The sequence below is a fragment of the Pezoporus flaviventris genome, unplaced genomic scaffold (assembly GCF_033815535.1).
Source record: "Pezoporus flaviventris isolate CSIRO_AGI_PZ_B2104156 unplaced genomic scaffold, CSIRO_AGI_Pfla_v1 ptg000057l, whole genome shotgun sequence".
NCBI lineage: Eukaryota > Metazoa > Chordata > Aves > Psittaciformes > Psittacidae > Pezoporus > Pezoporus flaviventris.
The window spans coordinates 171106-193703 of record NW_026892605.1 but is presented as its reverse complement, the minus strand read 5'-3'; the positions used below and the strand labels follow the sequence as shown (position 1 = coordinate 193703).

Sequence of the window (22598 nt, the reverse complement as noted above, 5' to 3'; positions counted from 1 at the left end):
CAATCAAGTCATAGAATCATAGAATAGTTAGGGTTGGAAAGGACCTTAAGATCATCTAGCTCCAACCCCCCTGCCATGGGCAGGGACACCTCACACTAAACCATCTCACCCAAGGCTCTGTCCAACCTGGCCTTGAACACCGCCAGGGATGGAGCATTCACAACTTCCCTGGGTGACCCATTCCAGTGCCTCACCACCCTTACATTAAAGGACGTCTTCCTTATATCCAATCTAAACATCCCCTGTTTAAGTTTTAACCCGTTACCCCTTGTCCTGACACTACAATCCCTAATGAATAGTTCCTCGCCAGTATCCCTGTAGGTCCCCTCGAGATACTGGAAGGCTGCTATGGGGTCTCCACGCAGCCTTCTCCAGGCTGAACAACCCCAACTTTCTCAGCCTGTCTTCATAAGGGAAGTGCTCCAGTCCCTGATCATCCTCGTGGCCCTTCTCTGGACTTGTTCCAACAGTTCCATGTCCTGTACACAATACTCCAAGTGAGGTCTCACGAGAGAAAGAGTAGAGGGGCAGGATCACCTCCTTCGACCTGCTGATCGCGCTCCTTTTGATGCAGCCTAGGATACGGTTGGCTTTCTGGGCTGCGAGTGCACACTGAAGCCAGTTAATGTTTATTTTCTCATCAACCAACACCCCCAAGTCCTTCTCCACAGGGCTGCTCTCAATCTCTTCTCTGCCCAACCTGTAGCTGTGCCTGGGATTGCTCTGACCCAGGTGTAGGACCTAGCACTTGGCATGGTTAAACTTCATGAGGTTGGCATCAGCCCATCTCACAAGCGTGTCAAGGTCCCTCTGGATGGCATTCCTTCCCTCCAGCATATCAACCGAACCACACAGCTTGGTGTCATGGGCAAACTTGCTGAGGGCACACTCAATCCCGCTGTCCATGTCAGCAACAAAGACATTGAACAAGACCGGTCCCAACACCAATCCCTGAGGGACACTACTCATTACTGGTCTCCAGCTGGACATTGAGCCATTGACCATAACTCTTTGCATGTGGCCATCCAGCCAGTTCTTTATCCACCGAGTGGTCCACCTATCAAATTGAAGTCTCCCCAATTTAGAGACAAGGATGTCATGTGGGACAGTGTTGAACGCTTTACGTAAGTCCAGGTAGATGACATCAACTGCTCTACCTCTGTCCATCGGTTCCACAGCCCCATCATAGAAGGCCATCAAATTGGTCAGGCAGGATTACCCCTTAGTGAAGCCATGCTGGCTGTCACCAAGCACCTTGTTGTTTTTCATGTGCCTTAGCATGCCTTCCAGGTGAATCTGTTCCAAGATTTTGCCAGGCACAGAGGTGAGACTGACTGGTCTGTAATTCCCTGGGCCATACATTTTCCCCTTCTTGAAATTGGGGGTTATATTTTCCTTTTTTTAGTGATTGGGAACTTAGAGGAGGGTGGCAAGAAATAAAACCTAAATCTTTAAATACCTTTCTTACAACCCTCCCTTCTTTCTGGGCTCAAATTTGCTCCTGAATTCTCTACCTCCTCTCCTTAGTTGCTCAGAGAGATGGGGCATGTGGGCTGTTCATCACATGCTGTTTCTGCTGGTTGCTTTTTCCTCCTCAGGGGAGGACTCCACACTCTTCCCCTGCTCCAGCATAGAGTCCCTCCCACAGCAGACTGTTCTCCATGAACTTCTCCAATATGAGTCTCTCCCACAGACTGCAGTTCTTCAAACTCTGCTCCAGTGTGGGTCTCTTCTAGGAGTGCAGCCCTTCCGGAACAGACTGCTCCAGTGTGGGTCCCTTCCATGGGTGCAGCCCTGCAGGAGCAGACTGCTCCAGTGTGGGGCCCTTCCATGGGGTCACAATTCCTGCAGCAAACCTGCTCCAGTGTGGGCTCCTCTCTCCATGGGGCCACAGCTCCTGCCAGGAGCCTGCTCCAGCACAGGCTTCCCACAGGGTCACAGCCTCCTTCTGGCATCCACCTGCTCCAGCATGAGGTTCTTCATAGGCTGCAAGTGGAGATCTGCTCCTCCATGTATCTCCATGGGCTGCAGATGGAGATCTGCTCTTCCATAGACCTCCATGGGCTGCAGGTGGAGATCTGCTCCTGCATGGACCTCCTTGGGCTGTAGGGGCCCAGCTGCCTTACCATGGGCTACACCATAGGTTACAGGGAATCCCTGCTCTGGCACTGGAGCACCTCCTCCCCTCCTCCTGCACTGGCCTTGGTGGCTGCAGAGCTCTTTCTCACACATATTGTCACTCCCCTCACGGGCTGCAGTTGCTCCTGCACTGGAACTTTTTCCACTTCTTATCTATGTTATCCCAGAGGTGCTACCATGGTCACTGATGGGTTCAGGCTCTGGCCAGGGTGAGTCCATCCTGGTGCCATCTGGTATTGCTTCTTGCAGCTTCTCACAGAAGCCACCCTTGTAGCCTCCCAACTACCAAAACCTTGCCATGGAAACCCCATACACAGGCTTACCCATGTTTCATTTTAAAATGTATTATAGTAAGAAACAGTAATGCACGTATATTGTAATAGCTATATGTTAATTTTTGCATTGGTGTGTTCCATATCTGTACCAATTTTTTATTAGTAGTAACAATATTATGTTATTAAGTGTTTTGCATTTACTTAGTGGTTTGTGTGCATTTCACCCAAAAAAATACGTATGGCATGTTACTACCTATATTTTACGCAAGTGGAAACTGAAGCACAGGGCACAGTGTTAAGGCAGATGTTCAATTACAGTTAAATATCTGACTCTTCACTTACAGTTAAATATCTGACTTTCATGTCAGTCACCTTCAAATCTTTAAATTTAAACTCCCACGTATTTGATTAAGTGTTTATTACACCAGTGTGTTAAGATAGTGACAGAACATATTGTTCCCAAAGAACAGGATATTTACACTTTATTGAAAAATATGCTATAAATAGAACCTAGAAGCTTTACCTAGAAACAAACAAACAAATAGCATATGATAATTTTTCATCAATATTTTTTATATGAAATCAAGGTTATTTTTTTTTTTTTCTTCCTAGTTTGGCTTATTTCACCACAGAATCCTCAAAAGTACCAGGTCTGCTGAAGGCTCAATAGCAACAGAACATTCTATGTTTGAGAGTTGTAACTGAAATTATTTAGAAAAATATATTTCATTTTCTTGGATCTTGCCTGAGCCTCCTCACACAAGACTGGAATCTCCCTAGTGAGTTGAGGCTTGAATATGAGAACTATTGCTCCAGGCATACCCATCTATTAGCCTTGTATTAACATCTTGGAGCTCCCTGTGTATATCACACCAAAATGCACAGAGATCCATAAAATAAAATGTAACATTTTACCTTATAAAAAAATACCATTTTAAGTAAGGTAGGTTTCTTAACCTTTCATATCTGTCTTTAAAAACACGTGCTTGTGTTTCGTAAGAAATACTTAGCGAAGGAGAAAGAATAGTGTTCAAACCTAATAAATTTGTTTGCTTTTGTATCTTTCCTGACAAAGGTTTTCACAGTATTTTCAAGGCTCTGTTTAGCTGATGGCAGTAGCATTAACAGTGTACCATTATATCTCTTAGTCCTTCAGAATGGCAGTTCTTAACAGATACCTGTGATACTGCAGTGAAGATAATTCTGACATACAAAAAATAACGTGGAGCATCTTATATTGTCACTTCATTTTTTTTTACTAACCATTGACAAGCAGTCATTAGAAACCACTGCATTTATTTTTTGGCCTCAATATAAGGGAATTGTAATGTTGAGGTGCAATACAAACCATAAATAATGTAACACCGAAGGTCAATGTATTAAGATAACAAATATAACTGGATTAGAAAACACACAGCAGTTTAATTAGGAAACTAATAATGTCCACCTACTTCATGTGAGAGAACATCCTTCTGTAATAGTTTACATACCTTGTAAACAACAGTAGAGTGAGAGAAAATCATTTACATTGTCTATACACAAAATGAACAAATGCTAAAACACACGTTAGGTAATGATAAATTTTGCTCAGTAGTATTCACCACTGACTACAGTGCTGATAGTAATCATGTTATAATTCAGCAGAATAGCAATTAAAAAACTGTACTGTATTTTAAATATAACCATGAATTTTCACTGACTTATTTTAAGTCCACTAAGATTGAATTTCTGATACAGCGGACAGTCACTAGCTCTTCATATGATTTTTTTTATCACATCTGACTCATGAAGCAGAAGCATATTCCTAATGCTGGCAATGGAAAAGTAATTCAGCAGATCATCATTCTATAAATCAATTGAAAATATGATTAAAGAGGAAAAAATTGAGTGCTTTAAAAAGTAAAGGTCTGATTAAATGTAGAATATGTGGTTAGATGTAGAACTACAAAGTGTAGAAAAAGAAAATATAACAAGACCGTACCCATATAAGTCTCACATAATCTACTTGTAGAATGTATTCTCATTAATCATTAACTTCTTTACCACTGCAAACAAAGGACAGTTATGGTAAGAGCATCGTATCTGTTTCAACATATATTCTGAAATCCTATTGCAGAGACAAGTTAACAGTCAGTAGCCCCCTTTTCTTTTCTCCACATGCCTTTTTGAAATTATGGAATTTGTCCATAATTTAATTCTACTAAAATTACTATTAACATGGTAAATGCTTATTGCCTATTTCGAAGGCTCCTTTTCCAGTTTGCAGAAAGATATTCCTGTAGACAGCTCCATGGGGACCTATTTTTGATACATTTTTTTAGTGAGGAATAACACTTCCAAGTTGGGGGGGGGGGGGGGGGGGGAACACACACGAGACAAAAAAAAAAACAAAGAAAAACAAAGAAAAACAAGCAAAAAAACAAAACAAAGAAATCCAACAAAAACCAAAACCAACAAAACAAATAAAACCCCCAACAGTCCAACAAAAACAAAAAAAAAACCACACAAAACCCCCAAACAAAAAAAAAACTCTGTAAACTTATTAGCTATCTAATCTACTGCCTTCTATATATAAGCATAATCAAATTACTTAATTTGTTACCTGACAGATGATATTTTTGAGTGTTCTTTAACTTTCCCTGCGTCCCATCACAACTGATTCAAAGATCTACTTTTCTTAGAATAGGTGTGGCATAAATGCCAAATTAATTTATAGTATAAAGTGAAATAGAAATCATATTCATTTAAGTATTTACTATAATACAGACTACTACATGGCTTTCAAAATCTGAATACAAGCACAAAGCTAACAGTTCCTTGTGCTCACAGTTTCTGCTTCTTACAGAGAGTATTTATGCTCGAAGGATGTTTCTTTGAATCAAAATTCCGATTGCAAGAGCATAGTCCCTCTGTATAAATTGTGTTCTTGTTCTGTATATTAAAGCACTGAGTTCAGTCCTGTGGAATACATTCATCACAACTCCGCCAAAAAGAAGAGAAATACCCTGACACACAAAAACCAACCCTCTCCTTTTACCCATGTAATTTAAAATCTGTCAAGTGTGTAGGAACCATGTGTTTGATACTGCAGGTACATGGAAAGACACAGCTAAGGCCTGGGCTTTGACACCCCTAGGGCTGATGCAGAGCTGTATTTATGAAAAGCTGAGCTGATTGAGATGAAAGGCATTTTGCCCCCATTAAGATCACAATTTCATGTATCCTCCCACTTGGAACACTGAGCAAAGGCTCAGTCTATTTCAGAAGCACACTAAAAATCACAAGTTATATTCCTGCTAGTTCTATGTAATTACTGAATGTAGAAGGGGGCAGATCTTAAAAACAGTTCCTTGACTGCCTTGATTTGCAGCTGGAGAAGGAAACAACAGCAACACTTATTACTTTCCCAGTTGGATAGTACAGGAGCAAGAGAGGAGAGATTTAGCACAGTCAGTGTTCTTCCCACTACCTCCTCTTCCCCACTGTACCACAGCAGCAGATTTAATGAAGCATAAGCCCCAGGAGAGCCTCTGTGGAGTTTCTTCCTTTTGTAGCAATAGGGGACAGTGATACCTTGATTGAAACTTGGTTTCCAAAGTAGTTCCTGAATAATAAAACTGCATATCACCCATTGATCTGGAAAAATCACAGAGTGAGAATCTAGCTCATTTTGGACAAGGTCTGAAGGATAAAGGTACTTCTCCAGTTTCCTTTCCACTTTATCAGTTAAATTATTGATCTACTCACTTCAAGCAGAGGAACGTGGATGGCATCCAAGGTATTTTATTAAGGGTACACTTGTATGAAGTATAATGACTTCAGTTTGCAGGGGTTTAGGAGAATTTAATTCCTTAAGACTTGTGCAGCATTAAAGCCTCTTAATTTTACTCTGATTTCCACAAACAAGAAAGCTTACAAGTTAAAGGCAAACCTCATTCAAACCTAGTTTCACTCAGTTCTCAGTGAAAAATCATAAACCCTCACTGAACTAACAAACACTAAGAAAAAAATCCAAAACAAATGAACAGAAAGAGCTGGAGTGCCTAATCAAACTCCAAGTCAGGTGAGTTTTGCATAAAGCTGGTAAGGTGTTTACTCAGAACTAGGCAGTATAATTCTTTGGCTCCTTTATATTACTCAAACCATATCTGAAGCTCGCTACTCATTGTCTTAATTAGTTTCATAATTTTTAATGATGGTTTGGATTCATCACACACACACACACACTGAAATACTCTGCTATTTAAGTTCATTTAAAGAACAAAAGGAAGGCTACTAGGTATTCCATGAATGAAACTGAACCAGTATCTTTTGTAGGGCCAACCTTTAAATAACTCTTTTTTTAGGTAGGGTTTTCTTTTTTTGCTTCTACATCCCCCTCATTCCTTCAAGGTCTCATATAAGCTTTAATAATTTTCTCCAACTTTATAAAGCAAGATGCAGAGAATAAAAATAAAAATGCTTTAAAAATAAACTTTAAAATAGTTACTTTTCTGGAAGAGCAACACAGGTATTTCAGTTGACTCTTGCCAAGTATTAAGAAGGCAAAAGAATATAAAAGGCTCGTGTTAACAGATTTCAGATAATTGCTCCCCAAAATGTTTCTGGATTTATTTATTTATTTAATGAAGCAGTAGATCTATCCACTACCATTAGAATGAATAATAGAATTTATTTCCTTTTTGGAAAGAGCATTCAAAAGAAAATTACATTCTCCTGTAGAATATATTTCAACTACTGGACAGCTTAATTAACACATAGCTAACCTTAACTTTGACAGATACAGACCAAAATTCAAAAATATAGTGCATTGAAGCTAATTAAAGTGTCAAAATTTCTAACATGTATGAAACTACTTTTTTTTTATTAGAAAGCTAGGAATTGGTATCAGTCAGTTTTTCAATAAATTATTTTTAAACAAATAAAGGATAAACAAATTGTATTTAATATTTTTTAATATTAAACATTTTTTAATATTTAAAATAATAAAGGATATATATGTAAATTATCTTATATTTCTGGTAAAAGGTTTGTTAATTACTTGCTTTTGGGGAACTAGAAATATTAACAGTTTGAATAGTAAAATGTAATTTTGCAAGTCAGTGGATTACTTATTATTTAAATGAAGGATAGAGGGGAAAGTAGCATTCATTAGTGTGGGTAAGTGAGTGTGAATATTGCCAATTTAATTTCTCATCTGTAACTCTCCAAAGTAAAGGCCTTTATAGAAAGATATTAACTTGAGATTTAAAAAAAGTTTTAAAGTGTTATTTATCAAAATTGTAATGTTACTCGTGCATCTCATACTCGCTGAAAATATTAATGGCTTTATTTCCTAAACTTGGCTCATTTTGGTTTGATGGCCCTCCAGCTAGAACCACTAGGAGGGTTTTCGGCTGTCTTCATTGAAAGTTGGATTGTTCAGCTCATATTTGAGCTACAAGTGAACATTATTTGAATTGCAACATTTGCCTGAAGCCAGTATAATATATCAGTTTCAGTTATGCTCCAAAAATATGAAATTTGTTGGCTGAAAATTCTTTCACATTTGTCAAATGAATCACTTGCATAAGAGCACTGCCCTCCAGAGACAAATGTGAAAGATCTCATAGACAATGGTTTGCACAATAAAATGCCATGTTTTTCAAGTTAATTGTTTTACAAAAATGGTGGAATGCTTTGATCCTATCTTATCACTCTAGCTAGCACCCACATAGTTCCCTTCAACCCTCTCTGTTCTCTCACCACTTTTTTCAAGCAGAGAGAAATAGAGAAAGATTAAATAATTAAAAACTGTTTTTCAGTTCTTAAAAAACCCAAGCAAACCAAAAAAAAAAAAAAAGTGAAAAAAAAAGCCAAACTAAACCACCAAAAACCAAATCAACAACAAAAAAACAGATCGACAAAAAAGCAAACCACAACAAACAAAACAAAACAAAACAAACAAACAAAAAAAAACCAGAAACCAAGCTTCTCCCTGATGTTTGCAGGGTTTATAAATCCTATCGGAATGCTAGCCAGATCGTGACTATTCAAGGCAGCAGTCACAAACAGCAGAAGCTCTGAAACTGTTCCCAGCTCTGTCTCTCTTGGGTCAGCATTCACTGAGTGCTTTAGTGAAGGCTGACCCTCTAACCCATCAACAGACCTTTACAGGGGCAGAATAGTAGACTTAGACATTATTACTCTTTTAGAGCAGTGTGACTACATGCTTGAGTGAACATGGTCAAGTACAATCGGGGCATGTTAAATTTGTACTCAAAAACGGATTAAGATAGGGTCAGAGATGCTGAAATCTACCAGTGCCTAGAAGCTATTGTTAGCATGTGATTAACATTTCAGGATTAATGGGGAATGCTTGTAAGATTTTAAGTTTGCATCTTTGTTACTGCTGGATTGAAGGTATGGGTCTTGACTTTTGTGTTTTGTTTTTTTTTTAAACAGTGAATCCTTCAAACAAAGAATTGTTTGTATTTTCAGTATCATGAGGGTGTTCATGATCAAGATAGCAGCTTTCCATACACATATGTTTGCAAATATTTTACCAAAAACTTGTGTAATCTGACATCCTTGCAAGAAGCAACAAATCTTGAAATGTCTACCTACAGAATAAGTACAGGTTTATTTTCTTACTATCTGTTAGGTATCATAAAATACGGAGCACTAAATTTTGTCCTCAGGTTCTGCAAACAGCTCATGCTTCAGGGAATCAGGACTTTGAGTGCCACTGATCACTCAGACAGTGAAATCATCTGGCTTGGATCTAATTCATGATGGAAAGCTAATATTCATTTAATGCTGAAGAAAAAAATCTAAACACCAGTAGCTCAATACTTATGATTTCTCTGAGTGAGATATAACAGTGGGTAAGAAATCATAATCCACTTACTGCTTTAATTACTGAAATAATTGCTGACAGTAAATGCTGTCATAAATAGAAACTGTTAGGTTGTTTCAGGTGAAATCATTGAGAGAAAAACCCCACAACTATATTCTTAAAGTGAAGCTTATGTTCTTAGTTCATACTCTTACACCACTCTGTTGGTAACAACAATATTCCAGCTTTGTTTTCCTTTATCCATACTACCTTTTCCAAAGCTTTTTGCATTCTTCAATAGGTTGTCCCCTTAATTCTCTAGTTAAGTGCATTATATATTGATGTTTACGTTTAAGTAACTATGTAGCTATTAAGCATCTTACAGATCTTGATCTTCCCTGTGGAAAATGCTATACAGGAGAGGAATGAGGGTAATTTAAACAGCTTCAACAGCATTATTTAATTATTCTCATCACAGTTCCTTAGCACTCTGTGTTAGTTCAGTAATACTTTATTCACATTTTATAAGCCTTGACATAATGTGGAAAACTGGTGCCATAGTTGTCCATGAGATTTCTTTGCTTGTCTTCACCGTGCTTCTTGGCAAAACCCTTACCACAATTAATCTTGGCTTATAAATTTAATTTTCTTTGTTTTGCAGAGTGACAACATTTCTCAAAATATCTTCAAATTACTTCTAATCTATCTGTATTTTTAAAAGTATTTTAATTTATTATTAAACAAGCCAGATAAGACTTACTTAATTCCCTTGTATTAAAGGTTCCAGTCCTACATCCTGGAATCACACTGATGCTCAGCAAAAACTTTATTTTATTTGATTTCTAAATAGGATTTAAAGCCAAAAGAGATCACCTAAAGCAATTCCTCTCATTGTAATGCTAATAGCATCTCATTAATTGGTGCAAAAGAGAGTAGCAATTGCTACTGCTGTATTACAGGACTAGCATGAATATGACTTGTGTTATCTCACACTGTCATCAGGCTTCATTAGAAAGCAAACTTGAAAGGCATTGCAAAACTTTTACTGACTATGCCAACACTCTGAGACTGAAAAAAATTGTTGTATTGCCAATGGCACCATTTTTTAAAGGTCTAAATTCAAATGAAAAAGTTTTATGCTTGGATTTATCTGACTTAAATCGCGCTTAGCTACCTAGCTGCCAGTGGAACATGTTCAAGCAAACAAACAAAACCTGAAATATTCTTAGAAAACTGCAACATCAACAAGTGTATTTCAATTATCTTTGAATTATGTGTTCTCTGACTTTACTATCGAGATTATCAAGGGATACTCTTACTCAGTCCTCTTAAAAGTCTTTACTTTTCTGGATTTTTTAATCACATGTCTGTTGCTCATCTCTACTTGTTCTTTGGTAGATTGCTCTCACTAATATTTTTAGCAGTTGTTTGGTTTTTTTTCCAAATTCAAGGTGTATCAAAGATAGACAAAATAACACAATACAGAAGTTACTGTCCTCAAATATAGGGAAAACTCCTACATCTAGCAACTGCTATCAATTCTCGCCTTTCTCAGAAATTACAGATTGACATCAGCAAGTTTTGTGCAAGGGCAAGCACGTATTTGCAGGAGCATCAAAGAAATAATGGATCTTCAACTCAGTCCACAATTAAAATGCCATTTACAATTTAACTGGAATTCAGGATGCTTTGGTTCTATAGAGATCACAGAAAGTACAATGGCTATGATTCTATTACTCACTAAGGCATTTGGCAAGAAAAATCTTAAGAGGTGAGGACGTTAGAACCACAGGATAGCTTCTAATACAAAGTCAGTACTAACCAGTGTTGAAAGAAATCTTAACTGTAGAGTATATTCATCCACATTGATGCAGCTGCTTCTTAGGGTAGCAACTTCTACTTTATTTTGTGCAATTCTTCTCTAAAAAACTATGACAGAATACATCTAGCCTCTGCTTTACCAAGGAAATCAATGATAATCATCTGAAATACAAGCATGTTAATGAAGAGCTTAAAGATTTTTAAGCTACCAGAGAAGTCAGCGCTGCTTATTTTATTATCTTATTGCTGGGATTTTAAAGGCTTTTCCTATCCCTCCTTCATTTTTTGTTTCCTCCCCTACTACAATAAAAATATCATATTTTATATGTTTTTAAATAATTGTTATTTATGTTAAGCAAGCATGCCATTTATACTTAACAGAGAAAATCTTATGATTTTTTTTCTCTGTTTTCAATTGAGGCTAAATTTACAGAACAGTCTCCAGAGGAAACCCCAGACTACTGGTGACTTTACATTAATCTCCCACACAGCTTTTAGTACCTCTGTGTAGGCCGCATCCTGTCACCATTTAATTAAACAGGATTTTGTCACCATGTCTACATGAAGAGCAATCAGGGTTTGAAAATATCACGATATTTTAGCATCATAAAGATGCATCATATTTTATCATTAACATAAAGATGACAAAAGCATAGTTATTGTCCAGATTTATACCAATTAATCTGTGAATTAAAAAAAGTAAAATTATATATTTACATTTGATGAAGAAGAGCAATTGTTATTAATTCATGCATATATAAGAAATGAAGAATCTCAAAAGGAATATTTAGGGCTAAGGATTATTTCATACATTTTACTTTTGTGATTATAAAATCAAATTAGATTTTTGAGGAAAATTACTAGGATGACATCAAGTTTTACCACTGATTATTAAATATCTTGATGCAGATCTCTCTGTATGTACAAAAAAAAAAAAAAAAGTGCTATTCACGTCTGTATTTACATTACCCAAAAAGTAGATGACAATTCTTTTTTCAAGAATTGCATAGAAGTTTTTAGAATTTCATTGCCATAAAACAGTTTGGAAACCGTGGTGCTGAATATCATGTAAGTTACTTGGTACACTGTGTAAGATACTCCAGATACAGACTACTCCATGTTCTCCATCGATCATGCACTTTTCCAGTGGTGATAATTTCAAAAAAAATTGAATGCAGGGCTTCTGCCCAAGTTGAAGAACAGTTACAAAAATTATGCAGAACATGAAAGAGAGCTATCTTGCATTTTTGCAGACCAAGAATGCAGAATATGTGTGATTAATATATGCTTTAGACACTGATAGAGATTATAATATACACCTATAAGCATCAAAAGATTTAAATCTGGAGGAGAAAGGAGATATGAGCCAAAACAAGGCAACAGAAGGGAAATAAGGAAAGAAATGTTGCAGCAAGGTTGCAGTCAGAGAAATAAAAATCTCCTTCAAACTTTTCAGACAAAGTTGTCATAAAAATCCAATTGCTCGAAAATCCACAGTACTGATTTGTCTCCATTGAAAAGTCTCCATTTCTACCTGTTAAATTAAGATCATACATAGCTATAAAAAATTATCACTATACATTTATTTTTTACTAGGGACATCCAGACATATCTAATGCTGGATCTGAAAAGAGCTTTTACTGTAGAGTCTATGTGGTTCTGCAGCCACTTATTCACACCTTTCTCATTGTCAAACTGTTCCATTTAATCACCCTATCACCTCTACCAGAAAAAAAGATCAGAGTTACATTTGAATTAAAGAAAATTATAGTTAAGAAGAGATGTGTCAAGACAGAACAGAATGAGACCATTGCATAGCCATTACTTGAGATTGCCCAGAAACTTATTTTGTTGTAAGTAATAGCAGTCAACCAAATCTTACTCTATCACATGGAGCAGATCCTCTGATAAAGCTCACATTTTTACTCTGTACTCAGAAGTTCAAGCAAGGAACCTATGAAAAACATCTCATAAAATTGGTTCACTGCTGGGAAAGAGGTGAAACCAGAGTTACAGCCTTTCATGGCTTCTCTCTTCTATATTCTTTGCTGTTACAAGAACTACAAATTATCTGCCCTTATATTTTTGCAAGATAATTTTGAAGTTCTTTCTTTTTATCTCCATTTTATAACATTATCCCTTTTAAAGACCATTTTAAGTAAAGCAAAAATTATGGTACATTCAAGTCTCAAGAGAATCTGATCCATTTACTTTCCAGAGAACTTAAGTCGAGCCTTTGTCTGAAGTGAAAAGGGAAACTGTAACTAGGATGTTTAAAAGAATCAGAAGAAAGTCTGAAGCTTTAGACTAGAAACAGAAAGTCAGCAGATGAGTAAATGTACTTAACAGGCCGTTTTCAGGGAGTACCCCTAATGTAAAATTTGTATGTGGAAATCACTTTCTATGCTAGATCATTTCAAAGTATCATTTTGATTACAGCTGTGAAGAAATCAACTTCCTCCTGTTTCCAGAATATCCCATTTATTCCCTCGTGTTCCAAACTGGAATATTATTCATTGTCTGCTCTATGAATTTTCTTTAAACTTTTCAGTGTGAATCAAGGCATCATCTCAATAAATTCAAATCTCGCTTTCTTCGTTTGAGCTGCCTACTTAATAAGAGACTATATTTTCCAGATAATGAAAAATGGCTCCAGAGTGAAGAGAAAAATTTTCATCTGCAAGAATACAAAATATATTTTTCCTAAATAAAGTTTCAACAAAAAGTGAAGTCATATAATGAAATAACATTTTGATAAAAGTATTGAATTATAAAATGTTCTTTTTATTCCAACAGTGTAATCCTGCAAGTGAAATGCCTTATCACAATTATCTGAAATATTCTATATATATTTGGATGTCATATTGTACAGTATTTAAACATCAAGTCTTAAAAGTGTTAAATGTTCAAATTCCAAAATGAGATTTGTAATCTGCATTAACTACATCATTTGCTAGTAATGCGAAATGTTACCGTAAATACATTCAAACGATCTAACTTAAATTTGTAACTCTAAATCTGCACTTATCCAGTCATAAAATAGATGAAGGCCTTAGTAAGCATATGCTTATGTACAAATACAACTTTTGAAGTATATTTATGGTTACTAATGGTCTGAACATGGATGAAAATTCTGCTGAAGGAAGTCGAAGGAATGCAAACGTGACAAACAGATGACAATGGTCTAGAAAAGAAAACCTGTTACAACCCTTTTTATGTGAGAATGGCCATACTTAGCCAGACCAAGAGTCTTTCTAGCTAGCATTCTGTAACCCCTACTGGCCGTAAGCAGGTACCTGACAAAAGAAAAAACAGGACAGGCATAGCTGATATGCTTATCAAAGCAGACCTTCTCAAGTAACCTCGTAAACCGATCAGATTTCTTCTCAGAGGATTTCCAGGTATGTTTTAAGTTATAAATAGAATTCGGCTATAAAGTAGCATACTTTATGTGTTGCTATATATATAAAGTACTACAGAATAGTACTATAAAATAGTTATTATGAATTGTGTGTACTAATTAGGTTATGCAATCAGATGCTTGCCTCTGTGCAGTATTATACTGAAGGAGGAAAGGTAAGAAATGGTGACAGCTTCATCCACTACATAGCCCAGATCCTTTCCTGTGCACCACCTTTTCACTTCCACTGATTTAGGAAAAGGAACACATGAGAAAAAATATAGTTAATAATCAGCCTCAATAGGGTTAATACAGCAGTAACTGCACACACAGACCTGCAGAAATATTAGGTGATGTAAATGCTCAGAATTAATATTCTTCTACTTTGATTCTCATTCCCAGGTGTGCATTGATTGCTCAGATTCTAGGCACCATTCTGCACACTATCATACAAAGGGCCTTTAGGCTGCTCTGTGCTTTCCTACTACCATTCACTATGTCCTTCCACGCCAAGGCAGCTTGGATGGAATTACCCTAAAGTCTGGTTTCAACCCCAGCTGCTGGCTGGATCACCCTCTTGAAGTGATCCCTATCTTTCTCTCAGCTTTATGTGCTTATAAGAGTCCAGCAGGTTTCTTGTATTTGTAAGCTGCCTCTGTAGGGTTGATTGAAATGCAAATCAGAAAGAGCTCAAGACATCATGTCCTGGGTTCAGCAGTAGCAGTCATTTTTCTCCTTCTTAGTAGCTGGTGCAGAGCTGTGTTCTTGACTTTCGGCCTGGGACCAGCGCTGATAACAGCGATGTTTTTAGTTACTGCTCAAATGTTTGGTCTGGCCAAGGACCTTCTGAGTCTCATGCTCTGCCAGGGAGGAGGGGAAGCCAGGAGGAAGCAGAGACAGGACACCTGACCCAAACTAGCCAAAGAGGTATTCCATAACACAGCACATCATGCCCAGGAGGTAACTGGGAGTTACCCAGAAGGGCACTCACTGCTTGGCCAGGCTTGTTTCAGCGGGTGGTATCATATTCTCTTCCCTCGTTATTTCTCTTATCATTATTATCATTGGTGGTAGCAGTAGTGATTTGTGTTATACCTTAGTCACTGGGCTGTTCTTATCTCAGCCTGTGGGAGTTACATTCTTTCGATTCTCCTCCCCATCCCTCTGGGAGCGGATGGGGGGTGGGAAGGGTAGAAAAGGATGGGAGTGAGAGAGCAACTGTGTGATTTATGGCTGAGCTTAAACCACGACACATCAATAGTGGTGAAACCAATTCAATAGTGAAACCAATGTAAAGTGGCAATTTCCAACATAAAAAGTCCTTGTAAGGAAGACACTCTGTATTCCTCTAATTGGATAAGCCTTCTGATCTCTCTTGTCATATCGAAATTGACATTAATGTGACATAGTGAAAAAGTATATTTTAAGAGATTGTTATGCATTTTTTCACGCTTCATTTTAACAGTAAATCACTATTTTTAATTTCACACAATCTTCAGTAGTGTGTGATCTTGTGTTTGGCTCATTGCCCAAGGAAACATTTTAATATAATGGGTACTTTACTAGTTAACTGCTCAAAAAAAAGGCAATACCTGAAAGTATAAATCTTTTTAAAATAATTAACGTAATACCTTCTCCATTTTTGATACAGAAAGAAAAGCTGATCTTAATGAATTTCCAGCCTTCCCTTGCATCACTGCAACTCTAACCAGTTATATAGGAGCAGTCTTTTACTTTTTGAGCTTTCCTTTGCAAGATGAGCCATTATAGTGGTAGGCCTTGGCACCTATAATCATCTAAGTGGAAATATGGGCTACACACTAGGAAGAATCATCAAGAGAAATCATTTAAAGAGATCACCTAGCAAATGACCAGTCTTTATATATCTACAGTCAAATCCGCTATGAAACAAGAAAACAGTTTCTCCTATTCTGTTTAACATAACAGCACCAAATTGTATGAACACAAAAGCAGAGTACAGAGCACAGTCACATTAAGAAATCCCTGATTTTTTTGAATGCATACCGGAATGTAATTTTAATTGAAAATTAAAATAATATTTCAGCATAAAAATCCTACATAATCAGCCAGTGACTCACTTTCTTGTAGCATGCTGGATAAAATGTGATTGAAGGCTTAGAAACAATAGTAGGACACCAAATTGTCTGAACAAGGAACTTCTGATAGAGATGTAATTCAACAAAGTGTTAAGTATAGGAGGTGGAAGAAGAAACACATTTCCCAGGAGGAATATGGAGGCATCACCTGGCTTTTCAGCAATGGCATCAATAAAGTCAAAGCTCAGCTGGAAATGAATCTGGCAGTGAGATGAAAGGCAACAGAAAGGTACATCAGAGGCAAAGAGAAGAACAAGGATAATATGGGCCTGCCAGTGAATGTAGTTGGCAACCAAGTGATGAAGGACATAGAAAAGGATTAAATGTGCAAAACCTTCTTTGCCCTATTTTACTGGCAAGGTCTGCTCTCAGGCCTCCCAGGTCACCTTGTCCAGATGGAAAGTTTGGGGGAATTTAAGGTACCACCCATTGTAAGGATAGGTCAAGTTAGGTTCTGCTCAAGTAAATCAGTCACATTCAAGTTCCTGATACCACATAGGATACATTCAACAGTGCTGACAAAAATGGTCAATGTCATTGTGAGGACACATTCTATTTATCATTACTGAAAAGCTGTGGTGGTCAGAAGAGGTCCTCAGTGATCTGAAAATGTTTGATGGTAAGAACATCTTTAAAAGAGAGAGGAAGAGGGCTTGGGAAACTACAAGCTGCTCTAACCTCATCTTAAATGCTGGGAAGGTTATTGAGCAAGTTCCTTTGGAAGTAAGTTTTAAGCACATAGGAACACATAGCATAATTTTACCAAGGGCAAATCATATGTGATGAACCTGATTCCCTTTCATGAATAAAGTCCTGGCTTTGTGACAGACAAGAGCAGCAGCAGCAAGGTTTCTGACAGACTTGCACTGAAACCTTATAGCTGAGCAGGAAAGATATAGACTAGATGAGGGGTCTAAAAGGCAGACAGGAAACTGGTTGGACTATCTAGCTCAAAAGGTTTTGGCCAAGTGATTCCAAACTTCAGCATCAGTTAGGGAAGAACAGACATCCTTAGGAGTTAATACTGGAGCCAACACCTTCAACAACTATCTGGACAGTAAGGTGTAATGCACACTCAATGAGTTTGTAGATGACACCAGAATGGTGGGAGCACTTGATACGCTGGAGGACTGCCATTCACAAAGCCTTGGCAATCTGGAGGAATGGTGGGACAGGAATCACATAAAGTTCAGCAAAAGTAAAAAATAACCTCAGCTCACTCTATTATCTGCTGCTACCTCACTTTTAAAAGTTTATCTCAAATTTTATCTGATAATTATATAACCCTGCAGTCAAAGAGGACTATACCATGTTTTAGATTTTTTTCAGATGTATCTATTGATTAAAAATAACTATTTTTAAATGCCTATTTTAAGTAGTACTTATACATTTTTTCCTTAAATTAGAAAATACATGCATGCGTACACTTACTCATCCACAGTTTACAATAATGTCTGTTTCCCTTCTATGATATAGAAATAATGGTTTCAAAGGCCAAACAGGTCATTTTTTATCATTGAAAAGACTGAAGTTTTACCATTACTGAATAAAATGTTAACATTTGACAAAAATTCTGATTTTTTTAAAAAGGATTTCAGAATTGCTAATGCTGGACTAGACACAGTACCTGCTGTCCTCCACAGCATACCTGTACATCAGATCTAGGCATGAATTAAAATAATCCTTTTCTTTGGAGAGGCTGGAGATAAGTGTCAGATATGAAGTATTCTATAATATTAAGAATTACTATTATGTGAGTATTCTGGTATGGGCCCTGACACCTTCACAGCTTCCTTACATCTCTAAAGCACCCAATTGATAAAAGTCTTGACCAACAGAATTATTTTTAAGTTATTCTCCAAAATTACTCTAGCATACATATCGCAACATATATATGGTTGATGCTAAAAAAAAAGAACAGAAGACTCGCTTAAAAGCCCAGGCTTGGATGCCACAAAACTTTAAAACTTCTAACACCCGTTTAACTTTACAAATCTCCACCGATTTTCCCACTGATAGATCTAAGCTTACATACTGACACAATTTTGGTTTTCATGACAATTAAATACGCTTTTCTTTCTAACAGATACTGTAGTCAGATAGAGTTCGATGAGACTGAGTCAATATGATGGAAACAAAGGTTCTGTGTGAGTCTGGATACATACAACAGTTACATGTGTAACTCCTAATAATAATAATTAAAAACCTTCTCAGACCTGGTCAATAACATTCTCTTTGACATACTGAAATAAACTTTCGGTTTTTTTTTCTTTTTTCCCAAGTTCCACCCTCAGCTTTCTAACATGTAGTGTAGGCTAGACCCAAAGCCAGGAGCCAGAAACTCTTGAATTATATTCATAGTTTGATTACTTGTTTGTTCTGTAGACTTGGCCAGTTCTACTACCCCATTGCGTGCAAGTTTTCTAATGCATAAAATTAAAATAAAACTACTTACTCACTAACTGATCTCCCAAAGGCAACGTGTGGGTTTGCTCATGTTTATACTGCTTTTAAAATAACGAAGTCTGCAATAAAAATGCTAAGAGTTGTTGCACTATTCTTCATTATTCTTAACTGGCAGGTGAGTCAGGGAACACAGCTGTAGTTGAAAACAGCCTAGACCCATGAGAAGCTGCCTAAGAAGAGTTACAGCCTGGCAGGTCCAAGATCATAATTCTCGGTTAAAAAATAAATGAAATACCAATTTTTATTTTTTATCTTTTATTATTTTTTATCTTTCAGCACTATGTAAACCATAGTTCCCACTTATTTTCACTACATATACTACCCTACAGAGTTGCAAATTAATAAATCTAAAGGGCAGCTTTATCCTAGCTTTTATATTTACTACACGTTATTCTGCTAAGGTCCAGTCTCCTTATCTTCATCATCTCTCTCTAACACTCTGTTCCTTAAAACAACAACCCAGATTCAGAACTCTAACTGTTGTTTTAAAAATACTTTGCTGATATAGTAAATGAATAACTGCATTATTGTGGCTCAGGATTCACGCATTTCAGTCATTTAACATTTGAAAAAGCTCTTCTGGCCCTAACTACAAAAGGCAAAATCTAGTCTTTGAGGTATTACTCTGACAGGGGAAAGACAATGAGTGAGCAAGTGGCAGACATTAAGAAACATTTAGTTTGCAACTAGGACTCTCAGTCTGTAGTATCAAACTTACATTGATGATACTAACAATTTTCTAATATTTCCTTTAAAAAGCAGATATTAAAATTTTAAGTGCATCTTTAAAGGGCAGAAGGAAAAACTGGGGATAATTTTAAATCAAGTTTTTATTTGATTTCCAATAGAGAGTTTTGATTGCTTCTTTAATGGATAATAAAACACAAATGTTTTTAAGCAGTACAGTGCCTATCTCATCCACAGAATTTAACTTAAGGAAAAAAACTAATAAATTAGGATAGAAGGAACATTGCAAAAAAGGTACTTCAGAAATTAACTATCATGTAAGTCATTCTTATAGCTCCCTAAATTTTCATAAACATGCTGAAATACACACTTTCAGTTGAACATAAGCAATACAAAAGCAATTTAAAATAGATCTTACGTTATACAATGGTAATAATCTCTCCCAAATGATGTTTGAGCAAAGAATATGATTAGTAGTAGGAAGAGACAATATATATACTGAATTACAGATAACTAAATGAAACACACAAAAAAAAAGTGTGTTCCTATATTTTTATATTGAAAGACTTCTAACCGCATCTCAACTCCAAAATACATTTTGCTTTCAAACAACCCTTTCAATGAAGTCTTCAGAAACATGATATACTCTTAACATTTCTGGAATTTACATCCAATGAACATTGCATTATCCTTCATATTATGTCAGTCATATGTATTAGGAGGACAGAAGAATCTCAGCAGCAACTGAAAAAGCCATACTTTCAAGGGGAAATAAAAGCCTGCATCAGACTCTTGATACCTTGAATCTGTACCACTGAGAGTGTCATTGCACTTCATAGTGTCCAACAAATGCTGGTCCAGCCAGCTCAAAAATATGAAATCTGTCTACTGTTCCACCCCTTCTTCTGAGTTAAACAATGAAAAGAGGTAGTTTCCATCACAATGGTGACTGAAGAGACTTTTATCATATTTCATGAAGCTTTGGAGAAATCAATATAACCATTATATATAAATATGACCAATTGTCCTAAATCACATCCAAGTGTTTGAAGGAAGAAATTAAATTTACAGTATCTCATTTGCTATCACAATATAAATATTAGCTTGAGTATTGAATCAGGGTGGGATCTGTGGCTATTGGGCAAAACAAATGTAGAGGAAAGTAAACCTTCTTTGAAATAGTTACTATAAAAGAGTTAAGATCAAATATCTTAAATCTCCTCAAACAAATAAGTTCTCATGTAGAACAGTCCCCTGCCCTTTTAATACCAGATGTTTTGGCAAAAGCAAAAGTATTCTTCTGTCAGTACTTTCTTGTCTGCACATCCCATCGTAAATGGCATCATAACTGTTACCTACATCAAAACCTTTGATAAACTTAGTTACAGTTACTTGAGGAAAACTGGCAAAATCTAAAACACATGGTCACAAGCACACTGCAAATACCCTAGCTAACCTAGCTTACAGCAAAATACGACATTTAATATGCTATATACGCAAGGTAAATATAATGCTTATTAAAATAAAATAAAATAAAACAAAATAAGAACTAAAACATCAAAAGCAATTGCCTGCCTGTTTCAAATCCTCCCCATAGAAGGTCTGGCAATTGTTACATTTCATAAATATAACTGTTGCTACCAGCTGCAGGCTGAGTCTATCAAATTGTAAGCACTAGTTTTTATAACTCCTGTTAGCAAATGTAAGATATAAACCTTCATCTTAATGATGATCTTTATTATTGTCTCAGTTTAGCCTGGGTTAGAAAAACTTGGAATCTGTATCTCTTCATGCATAGAAAGAAATTAGAAGAGTGAAAGGAATGACAAGACACTTTGCTGTCTCCTTAGAGTCAGAAGACTAAGAGTTTAAAAGAGGATGAAAGATTTAGAAAAACATTACGGAATAGTTTATTTCTAATTTTTCATATACTCTGCTGTGTTGTTTGGGAATTTTTAAGAGCTTTTTTTGAATTAGTGTAGCTTGGTCATACAAAGCTAACATAAAACCAGAAATGATCTGGAGACATCCTAACAATAAAAAGAGAGAAAAAGTGAAAAGGGGAGTGTGTGTATGTAAGTGCATGTCAGGAACGAAATGCATACTTTATTTTAAAAACTACATACATTTTCACTGGTTTTAGCTTTGAATCACAGTGTAAGATACTTTATATTATGTTTGGTTTTTTTAGCATATTCCTTAAAAAACATACATTTATAATTTGTAGTGTTTTCAGTGGTGAAATTTTTCCACATCAGACTGAATTTCTGTAGCAGAATTGTTCTTCTGCCTTCACCTACCTACTGAAGACAGAGGTTTCCTTTTCTCAGCAGCACATTTCCATACATTCAAAGGCAAAGGAGTTAAGCATTTCCACAGACATAATAGGTCCCTTACGTTTGTGTACTTTTACGGGGACAAGATGCCAAATAAAACGATAGCTTCCTCCAGCTTTTCTGCTGGCATTACAAGCACGTAAACGGGGAATGCATAGCTGCTTGAGAGAGCTAATAACTGAAAAATGGCACAAAACAGCTAGAGAAATTTAATTTCCTGAACAATATTCTTCCTGTAGCAGCGTAATTGCTCTTTAGCTAAGAAGGAATCATAAAAGCTGAAGATTTTATGCAAAGAAGCACCGAAATTGTAATTGCTTCTGCTGCTCTGTTCAGTTTTGGTTCGTTTGTTTGCTTTAACAGCCTGGCAGTTCCATTCAACAATCTGTAGATCTGCTGTTTCCCAGCCTCTCTCAGAAATATAATTACTTGAAGATAAACCATTTTTTGTCCAGTTCCAAAACACATTATACCAACTGTAGGATGAATATCATAGGCAGGATACAAACTTATCTCTTAATGCCTATGACAGATTCTTAG

At 36.5% G+C, this 22598-nt stretch overlaps 1 protein-coding gene across 2 annotated transcripts in view; it reads right to left on the bottom strand.

Annotated features, from left to right (window-relative positions):
* Nucleotides 1–3789: 3789 nt before the first annotated feature.
* The window catches only part of LOC133277506 (cAMP-specific 3',5'-cyclic phosphodiesterase 4D-like), a 96247-nt gene continuing 77438 nt past the window's right edge, over nucleotides 3790–22598 (bottom strand). For both annotated transcript variants that reach the window (XM_061469375.1, XM_061469376.1), the window contains exon 4: nucleotides 3790–4259. In XM_061469375.1, coding sequence (XP_061325359.1) covers nucleotides 4244–4259 — 16 coding nt within the window. In that variant the 3' untranslated portion in view covers nucleotides 3790–4243. The remainder of the gene's footprint in view (nucleotides 4260–22598) is intronic.